The following is an 11,247-nucleotide window of genomic DNA, read 5'->3' as shown; positions in this document are numbered from 1 at the left end:
TTTTTCGCGGACGCATTAGATTATACTTTACTAAAGTGCACAATAATCCACACAAACATGTATGTACACATAAGTATATAGATACATATGAGCGTTTACACAGAGGTAATTATCCGCAAGCAAATTGCGTATCGCCCAGCATAGTAACAGCGTACTAGCACCGCAAACAAACAGCGTTGCCGCACATATGTATCTACGACAACATGGTTTGCAGCAACTGACCCATTACTTCTATTCACTTCATCACCAACCAAGAACATATGCTGCCATCAAATATGGCCAACAGTGCTACTGCAATGCTAACCCCAACTTCCGGCAATGGTGACAATATAACAGCAAAGCTTGGCAGCCTGCCAACGGTCGCCAAACCGCATCACGCCCTGTATATTGTCACTAATGTAATTAATTTGCGAAAATGGTTAATTTACTTGATAAATGTATGATAGGCCAGCTTGTAGGTGAACTCGCACATACACGTAAACAGCACTGAGCCATGCGGCGTATGACCGAACACGTCTCCGTGGCGGCTAGTAACGAATTAGCAACCCAATCCCACCCACAAAAAATGCACCAACAGATTCAATAATCGACGCCTATTGCAGTTCTGTTTTTGGTTGACCGCAGGCATAGGGCAGCTGTTGCTACCGTTCGTGCGTTCGTTTTGGTCCCGAAATCGGCATAATATTTGTATTCGCTCTATTCCCGCTTTTAACAATAAATCATTAAATATTTGGTTGGCAACATGGCAAATTTATCGTGTATTTCTGTTGCAACCACAACATGGTAATGGCTAACTTTCGCTCCTCAAACCAAATTCAAAAATTTCACTTTTTTTTTAAATTTGTGTACTCGTAATAGTTTTCCAGCAATAGGCAAAATACATGACGGAATAAAAAAGTTGAAGTAGCTCAATAAAGATTTAGATTTGAGTTTAACTTGAGGCGGTGACTTACCCAGGATTTCGGGAAGAGGGGATTGAAAAAGAAAATTCAGCAGATCACACAGCTAAACCGGGATGCTGTTATCCACTAATATCAACACCCCACTAAAACTTCACTGTTCACAAGTTCCTCCCGATACCTTTCATATCAACATGACAACCCATTATTCCTATGAATTTTTTGTTGGTGCGCCAAGACGCATTTTTAGTTTTAGAAGCAACGGTAGGGAGTTTTAGTTCACGGTGTATTTGGCTGTTTGTGACATAAAGCACAGCGTTTACAATCATTCTATATCGTCGGTTCCCAACCGGTGCACAGTGGGGTAATCGACATTGAAACTCGAGATCAATTCATACGTACATTTAATTTAAAATATTTTGATGTATTTATATAACTAGCACCAAATAAAGTAAAAAAAGACAAATTCGAAAATAATTTAGTGGGAAGTATTTTTTTTGGTAAGATTTTTATGACATTACCAAAGAGCGAAAAAAGTGAAACTTTGGTTGTTTTCTTACAAATAATTTTTTTTATTAATGATAATTTTTTTTTAAATCATATTCATCATTAATTACAATCTAAATTTCATAACTATCATTATTATAATTATTTTCATCATCAACATCATCACTTACACTTACTACTTTCAAAAGAAATCATTAAACAAATAAATAACCCCATTCCAAGGGCCGGTTTTTCAATGAACGGCTGTGGTTTAAACTTAGTTCAAACGCTCGAGGCTGGTTTAAGCTAAGATTAGCCAGTCGAATATCAGCCAGCTGTTCAATTTAAACCAGGTTTATATAATATCCCAACGGTTTTTACCCTCCATTCCCGCCCATCCGCACGAGGGGCGCAGTCCGCATGACGTACGGAACCAATATTTTAAATTTTTGGTGCCGAGTCACGATATGCAGGAGTTTGTTAAGTGTCGAGATCTAAAACTGTTCAGCTACAGAACTAAATTCATCAGCTGATTTTATGTATTTATGTCAATAATTCACTTATTGAGAGAGGAGAGTATCGCTTTCTTTATATTATATTATATAAATTGATATACTGTAAAAGTGCTCAGACATTCCGCAACTTTTTTCACAGAATGCAACTATAATGTTCAAGGCATATGTAAACGAAAACACTTTTGCTTGATCTCACCTACTTTACAACTATATGTATACGTATATAGTAAAAAATCACTTTGTATTGCCTGAATACCTGAAGAAGCTTTCATTGCCGTTTTTGTTTTATCTTTAAAGAAAACTTAGAACTAGCTTGGAAATATGAAATATTAAATAGCGTTTATAACTTTGCGCACATAAAAAGGAAAAAGCGTCAATTTTAAGAGTATATTGCAAGAAAACGGTAAATTTTTGGGCAAATATTGTAGTGACGTATAATTTTATCTTCTTTCATTTGGTACTAAATACTTCTTTGTACTTTGAAATTCATTTTTTGAATTAATCTCCAATATCGACAAAAATTACCACATTGTGCGGTGGGTCGCGGAAGATTTCAAGGGGGTCGCGAATCGATCCAAAAACTATCAGAAACAATTGAATAAACTATCAGAAAAGATAAGAAGAACATAAGGTTAATGACATCTCCATTCAATCCTGACATTGAGATTGTATTCTTACTTAAAAACAGCAATTTTACATATTGATATATATTGTAATAACCAGGGAACGGATTTTATGGAAATTTCCTTTTCTTTGGCTAAAGAGATAGAGCATACTCGATTAAGTACGTACACGAATAGATTTCCCTGATTCCATATATACACATTTCATGTTGCCTTTTTTAAGATATTTGCCTTTTTTGCCTTGTCTACTTTTAATTGTAATTTAAATTGTCAAGAAAAAGGCCTTTATTCTTGATGATAGGAAAGTTTTAAACGTTCCATATTTAAATTGGGCGTCACTTGTATCAACTCACGTCGAGCGGACGTTTAGTGCATTCAAGGCTCTTCTTTGCGAAAATCGAATGAAAATTATGCCGGAAAAGTTCAAACTGCATCTTGTGCTTCAATATTACTAACACTATAGAGATTAAAGTTTTGTGAATTAAATACTCGAAAGAAGAAAATAGTCAAAGATTCAAAGTAAAAATGTTTCATATAATGAAACTAGTTCATAGTTTTTCTCTTTTCACTTGTAAAATAAACATTTCTAAAATAAATGTATTTTTTGGTTATTTTTCGGCTTTTGTCTTTTTTAGTGCCTTATTTTGCCTTTTTTGCGATTTCTAGTGCCTTTTCCTGCTTATTTTGCTATTTTATTTTGCCTTTTGTATAGGTTTTTAGGTCCTAAAATTCCGTTCCCTGTTAATAACAATCATGAAACAAGTATTTAAAGGTAAACCCGTTCAGTCAAAATTCGTCGGCCATCATTTATTTAAGAAGTTTGCTGTTTTATAAAATTTGAATTTTCAGAGCAACTCAAATACCAAATAAAATGGCAGACTTAAAGCTGGGTTATGCAAGACTTAGACTTGATTGATTTTATTTTATTTTCTGTCTGTATTTCGTCGTTTAAAGTACGAAACCGCGTATCGTCATTCTGCAAAACCGCGTAACTGACATTGGCTGCCAAAAACTGGTTTTGCTCACACAAGCTCTTGGCTCAATCCTTATCCATTCGTCCTAAAATATACCAGCCAGAAATGCGATTGCTTTATAAAAAAGAGAATCATTTTGAAATATGAGTGTTTTTACGCTCTAGAAAATAATTTCTTTAACTTCGCATACGCGGTTTTGAATTTTGCTGATACGCGATTTTGCATTTAGTTGATACGCGGTTTTGCACTTTAAACGACGATTTGAAAGTTTGTTTTTCGATTGCCAGATGAATTACATTTATACAAAAAATCACGTTTGTATGGCATATTTGTAAGTATTTTATCAAAAAATTAACTTGCAGTTAGAAATTTAACTTAGAAAGCAAAATATATAGTTCTCCAAGTTTCTAAGTGAAGTTGTTTATTTAGGTAACTACATACACGCGTTGCTCAATTGCCAGATATTCAATTTTCATGTCAAGTCAAGGCAAGTCTAAGTCTTGCATAACTGAGCTTTAAAACATTTTTGTTATGTTAGCGAACTTCAAAAATGTTCAGGCTGCCTCTCATCGGTCTTATCTTTAAATTTTTGTAAAATGATGACAATTTTCTCAACTGTAACACCGAGTAACAGTCAATTTTGCACAGAAAAAAATTAATATATTCGCGAAACTTCTTCTTCTTCTTCTTATTTGGCGCTGTAACCGCCTAAGCGATTTTGGCCGAGTCCAAAACAGCACGCCAGTCATTTCTCTTCTGTGCTAACTGACGCCAATTGAAAATGCCAAGTGAAGCCAAGTCCTTCTCCACCTGGCCTTTCCAACGCAGAGGAGGCCTTCCTCTTCCTCTGTTCCCAGCATCGCGGCCCGCGTTGAATATTTTCAGAGCAGGAGCGTTTCTGTCCATCCGAACGACATGGCCAAGCCAGCGGAGCCGCTGAATTTTAATTCGCTGCACTATGTGCTATGTGTGTTCGCGAAACTAGGGGCCAAAAATAAGGATAATACGTTTTTAGTTTCTCTCTCTGACGTAGGATTTTATTAAAAGGACTTTGAAATATCAAAGATACAATTAATACAAAAAATAATTTAAAAAAACTCTATGCAATGTGGAAACACAATATGGGGATCGAATAATGGGCTGGTTCCAGCCCTCAAAAAAACGAAAAATTCAAAATAACGCACAAGAAATGGAAAAGAAATTTTCTTCTATCAAAATTTCTTAAATCAGTTTGCAGCTCTTAAGAAAATTTAATTCAAAAGCCAAGTGATTTTTAAAGCAACAGAAATTATGAAAAATATTTCTTGTGATTTTTCATAAGAGCTGGATTCAAAGCATAAAAATAAAATTTTGTAGAAGAATTAAAACAGATTAAATTTTTGGTGCATAACGACGAGTAAATATTAAAAATACTATTTTGAAATTTTTCATTATTTATTAAAAAAAAAAATAAATAAATATATTTATATAAATATGCTGAGGACTAGTATATCGACCACATCCTCGAATTTCGTCGTAAAAAAATTAAATTTGATTAAATGGGCATTTTCAAAACCTATCCGACCTTGTGAATCTTTCATTTGGTACCCATATTATTATTCCACATTGCACTGAATTTTTTTAAATAATTTTTTGGATTAATCATATTTTTGAAAGTCCTTTTCAAAAAATCCTGACGTCAGAGAAAAAAAAACTAAAAACACTTGAGTGGTTCGTGTGTTTTGAATCTTTGTTGTGTTTTGTCGCACGGTGTAATCATATCCAAACCGTATAAATTTCTTTGGCTGATATTATTTCTGCAACTTTTTAATTTTTCAACGGATTTTAGACTTTGATAGCTTTCTAGATAGGAAATTTCGTTTATGGGATCGGGAATAAAACACCTCTTTTTTCTACATCTCGCGCACTTTCATACTTTCCCGGCTGTGCGCTGCTACTAAATTTATCCGATCGCCAACAAATTTTATTTTGGAAGCATTAAGGCTAAAACCAAACTTTTTCTGCCAGGCGGTTTGAAATTTATTTTTAACCGATTTGAACCGATGGACCGTGGAGTTATTACGATATGGAAAGCTGGATCGCCAGTTGGAAAAGATTGGGAACTACTGTTCTATATTATTAAAAGTGTGGGGATAGTTTTCAAAACATCTATACAGTCTGCATACATACATATGTACATATTTATGTATATATGTATATACATATAAATTATTCAAAAACTAAAGTCCGACATCTTGTTTTACTTTCAGCAACAAATTTTCTCGGCGTGGCAGTTCATGAGTTTGGACATTCTTTGGGCCTAGGACATTCTTCTGACAAAAATGCCATTATGTACCCATGGTACCACGATAATGATGTAGACATTAATCTACCCGATGATGATCGTTATGCCATTCAACAATTGTACGGCGCTAAGGAAAAGACCTGGGGTCCATTTAAACCACAACCACGCCCACAAACTACACCCACCACAACAACCACAACGCGGCGTCCTCTCGTTTACTACCCACAATATCCACAACAGCCACAATACCCATCCTACGATCCCTACTATCCACGGCGGCAGTATCCCTATAATCCACATCATCGCAATCGTGAGCCAGCAACCACCAGTACCACTACCACCACGTACAGACCACGTACCGACTCGCCGCCACGGCCAACTAAAAATTGGTCGCAGCGTCGTCACCCAACGAAGCCTAAAAAATTAAAGCCAGACACGTGTCAAACCAGTTATGATGCCATTTCCATCATTCGACGCGAAATATTCATATTTCGTGGACAGGTAATATTCGTCATACAAATGTACATATCGTGGATTTCATGTCAACTTGCCAACATAAATACATATGTCAAAACCGGATATTTCTTCACCAAACTTTGCACATAATATTATTATCTTTAACGAATTCTGTAATAGAGCGTTCTTCAACCAAATTCTGAAATAGGGCGTTCTTGAAAAGTTTTTTGAGATAGGGCGTTTTCGAACTGGCTGCCGAGATAGGTCGATCTTTCACTCAGCAGTCGATTTACTTTCTACTTTTTAGTCTTGTATGTATATAATTTTGCAATAGATATTACATATTACTGAATACCAACTGCTCCCCAAAAACTAGTTACCAACTGGTCCTAAACTGCTTACCAACACAGGGCCCCCGTACCCCATGTGATTCCCAAGTCACTCCACCCAATTCACCCACTGAGACAAACACCATGTGTTCGTCTTCAAAAATTTTTGCTGGGCTATGCATTACATCTTCGCAAATTTTACCCCTACCGAAACCAAAGATGTAAACAGATCAATAATTCAACGAAATTCCGATACATAAGCACTGTATTTTATCAGACTTTATATTCTCTTTCAACATACACTCATGCTTATATGAGTGCACATACCAGGGATGTTGCGAATATTTGCATTCGCATTCGTTATGCGAATGAATCGCATCATTTTACACATTCGCATTGACATCAAATGATACGAATGTTTTGCGAATGCGAATGTGTACATGGGCAGAGAGTCCACTCTAATATTGTTGAAATGGCTCTAAGGGCCGGTTACTCAAAGTCTGGTAAACACTAATCTCCAGTTGAACATCGTTATCGACATCTTCGGCTGCATGTATATAACAGGGAGTTGGTAACGTCGATATCGATGTTTAATCAAAGATTATTTTTAACGAGACATTGAGTAATCAGCCCTAAGTCTGTCTAACCAGTGTGCGGACAATAACCGGCTTTTAGCTTCAGGCGCTAAACGGTTACGTAGTATATCAAGCAACATTGATGGGCCTTCACCAAGTTCTGCTAAAAGTTTTATAAGCAACCTTGAAATAATTTTAAATTCCTCCAGCGAAAGCGAAGCCTCGAATGTAGAATCTGGAGACATTAAAAAATATGGAATTAAAGCTCAATTGAAGGCCTATCTTAAAGAAAAACGAGCTCCTCTCGGTGAAAATCCTCTCGACTGATGGAACACTAAACTAAAATACGACAAATTGACAGATCTTGTCCGCAAATATTTGAGCGCTCCACCCGTCAGCGTTACAAGTGAGCAATTGTTCAGTGCAGCCGGACTTATATACGAGCCTCTAAGAAATCGCCTCATAGAAGAAATGGCAGCACAATTACTTACTTTGAAATATAATATGCCTAACGCTCGTATCTTTTTTCGAACAAAAAGCTGTGTGTTACTGCGAAGAAATCCCGTTTCGCAGTATCTCCATTAAAAATAAAAGCATTACATTACATTACGTTTTCAAACAGTTTTCGAATAAAATAAAGGAATTCCTGCCATTCAATTAATATTGCCTATAATATGTTACTCAGAATTAATCTACAGTAAGCTGGACTCACAATCTGCTCATAAAATTGATGTGGTATTCAATCACGTTACGCGGTATGTTTTAGGGTTGGCGAAATACGTATCGTATATCATATATCTGAATGAAAATCGCTGCTCTTGGGATGCGGTATTTCTGATTACTTGAAGGCTAGAAATTGCGTTTTTCTATTTCGCCTTATGATGGGTAAGGAACCTAGCTATCTGTTTGAAAAATTCTCTTTCCCGAAATCTACGCGCCTAACGGAATTGATCGTGCCCAACTATAATTATCTAACATCTGCAAGACTATTTTTTGTTAATGCTATTCGCACCTGGAACTCGATTCCATCTCATATTCGTAATAGTTTGAACATAAGCAACTTTAAGAGTGTTTTGTATTCTTATTTTCGTTAAAATGCTATTTCATATCCAAACTTATACCCTTTCCTCTGAGGCTCGCTATATATAGAGTTTTGTAAGTTTTTGTTGTTCCTGTTTTTTGTCTTATATATTACTTAATGTTAAACATTGACATATTTTAATTCTTAATTATAAGTTACAGTTGTACTATAAAATATCATTGGGACTATATTGTCCTAATGTTATATTTTATAATAAAATGAAATGAAAATGAAATGAAATATGATGTGTACCGTACACCCCGAGACAAAATGATATGTCTGAAAAAGCCATGTAAATCCAAATTTCTCACTTTGTGCAAAAATTTAAAAAGTTGCACGGCAACAATATTGTGGGTTAAAATAATATGTTCGACAATTTCTTTTGTATGGAAGAAAATAATAACACGTTCGGCAAAAAAATAACCAAAAATCAACTCACACAACTGCATACTTTGAATTTTTCTAAAAATTATGAATACAAAGTTTGTTGTTGTGCAATTTATTTAATTTCTCCACAACGTTTGATATGTCGATTTATATGGTGTTAAGTATTTTATAATTAACTAGACCTTAATAAAAAATTTAGAAACATTAAACAAACCAAAGGAAAATGGTCAAAACTGGTCAAGATGTCGTGTCCCTATTTTTTACACAACAGTATACACTTACATGCATTTTCATAATGTTTCCACGAACACTGTATGTATATTAAAAAATTTAGGCAGCAAAAAAGTCGAAATGCAGTATTTTGAAAAAAAACGCAGTATCCATTACTGGAATCCGAAAAAAAGTATAAATACGAGCGTTAAATATGCCCCTTTTGAACTTTGACTTCTAGAATAAAACACTGTATAGGTTATGACTCGTTCAATGTTCCAGTGATTTACCTAAAAAAATTTTAAGTAATAAAACCGATGACTTAAGTTGATTACAGCTTTCTTAATGTTATTCCTAACATTCGCATTCGCAAATGTGAAAAATATGACATTCGAAACATCTCTAGTACATACATACGAGCAACAATTAATTTCATTTAAAAAAATGGCGTGTCGTCCATTTCCACTGTAGCGTTTGTAGTGCATATTTTTAAGCGCAATATTTAGCTATTTCCGGCGAGGAGACATCTACCTCTAGTGTCTAACTGTATGTTCTTTGATATGATATCTACCGACGAGGTTGATGTCTAGAGTTTTTATAGGAACTTTGATTATAGCGAAGGTATCTGGACAAACAACATTGCAAGTTGATAAAAGCGTTGTAATAAAAAAAATTGTCGAACATAGTACTTTGTATGGAAATACTGCCTGAGACTGTCAGCAAAAAAAGCTCGATTTTTAGCATCTGAGATATTGTGGTCCGCCATTTGGAAACAAAAAAAAGGTAGTTCCGGAAAGATTTGAGATGAAAGAACACATGTCAAATTACACGAGAGCAAAAATTACACGCGCAAACCACATTCTTGTATAAATGGGAATAGGGGAGTTGTAAAAAATACGCAAAAATTGCAAAATCAATACACGGTAACTCCAACAACATGCAAGCAACAAATGCATTTACAATCAAACCTCTGTTCATGTATACACATATCTTCTACATTCGTGTAATTTGGTTGAAATTTTGTTGCGCGGATAATTTAACCCCTCGTGTAATTTGGGCCAATCTATGCAAAGTTTGCTGAAAAAATATCCGTTTTCAAAATATGTATTTAGGGGACCTGGTTGACAAGGAATACACGATATATGTATGCATGTTAAAACTTACGTAGCATTCTTATCACTTATTCACATTTCTAATCTACATCCAGTTTCTTTGGCGCATTGGAGATCGTGGTCTTTATGAAGGCTTTCCAACCGAAACTCGTCGCTTGTGGACCCAATTGCCCGAAAACTACACCAAAATCGACGCCGTGTATGAGAATCAAGATCGAAAAATTGTATTCTTTATAGGTAAGTTTCACATTTTCTGGTTTGTCTATATTTATTTATAATCGACTTTGCTTATCTCAGGCCGCTATTACTATGTCTTCGATTCAGTGACGCTAGTACGGGGCTACCCGCAACCTCTCACTTCTTTAGGTCTGCCGCCGTCATTGACCCACATAGATGCCGCATTCGTTTGGGGCCATAACAACCGCACCTACTTTACAAGTGGCACCTTATATTGGCGATTAGATGACGAAACCGGAAGAGTTGAACTGGACTACCCGCGAGATATGTCCATATGGCGCGGAGTAGGTTACAACATAGACGCTGCATTCCAGTATAGCAATCGTAAGACATACTTTTTCAAAGGCTACGGTTACTGGGAATTCAACGACGATGTAATGGAGGTAGCGCATCCACGTCCAAAACTCAGTGCACGCAAGTGGATGAATTGTCAGCGGCGAGTCAACGAAGTCGATGAGGAACAAACTTGGACGGCACCCCTCATCTCTGAACGAAACGATACAATAAATCCAGCTTTAACCGGCGGTATCAGCGGTATTCGGAATCACGCCGGGCGGTGGGCTTTCTTATGGAATGTGCTACTACCCGCAATTTGTTGGTGGTGGTCAGCTTTGGCGACGATAGACTGATTGAGAATGCCATCATCTCGTTTGATAGAATAATGAATCCTCATGTTTTCACAAAATGTCTAATATGTGACATTCGGTTTAAAAACCTTACATATTTAGGCTTAATTTCGAATTCATAAACGTATGCAATAATAATAATTCGTATTAAAACACATATAACTAAAACTAGCCACTTAGTATATTTTAAGTAGAAGCGAAACTTTTTTTCATTCAATATAAACGAATTTTGTTATTCTCCTTTAATTTACATACACATACATACATATACATAAATATGTACGTTCATATATCCTGCAAATACAATATACCTACGATTAACGATTTTCGAGTCACAATTTGACAATAGATAGCATCAACATAAACATCACTTTAGATAAGCAACCATGGGCGTAGCCAGGTAGCGGCGGGGGGAGGCAGCTACAAAGGGAAGGGGAAAATTTGAAAAATCAA

The 11,247-nt window shown here is 35.7% G+C and overlaps 1 protein-coding gene across 4 annotated transcripts in view; it reads left to right on the top strand.

Moving 5' to 3' along the window:
* The window catches only part of LOC118742403 (matrix metalloproteinase-2), a 523,490-nt gene extending 512,537 nt beyond the window's left edge, over window positions 1-10,953 (top strand). For all 4 annotated transcript variants that reach the window (XM_036474457.1, XM_036474455.1, XM_036474456.1 and 1 more), the window contains 3 exons: window positions 5,747-6,282; window positions 10,027-10,168; window positions 10,229-10,953. In XM_036474457.1, the coding sequence (XP_036330350.1) occupies window positions 5,747-6,282; window positions 10,027-10,168; window positions 10,229-10,797 (1,247 nt within the window). In that variant the 3' untranslated portion in view covers window positions 10,798-10,953. The remainder of the gene's footprint in view (window positions 1-5,746; window positions 6,283-10,026; window positions 10,169-10,228) is intronic.
* Window positions 10,954-11,247: the final 294 nt, after the last annotated feature.

The sequence above is a fragment of the Rhagoletis pomonella genome, unplaced genomic scaffold (genome assembly GCF_013731165.1).
Source record: "Rhagoletis pomonella isolate Grant_MI unplaced genomic scaffold, Rhpom_1.0 Rhpom_scaffold_00007, whole genome shotgun sequence".
NCBI classification, from domain to species: domain Eukaryota; kingdom Metazoa; phylum Arthropoda; class Insecta; order Diptera; family Tephritidae; genus Rhagoletis; species Rhagoletis pomonella.
The sequence above is the reverse complement of the archived record's forward strand: the minus strand, read 5'-3'. Positions and strand labels throughout refer to the sequence as shown.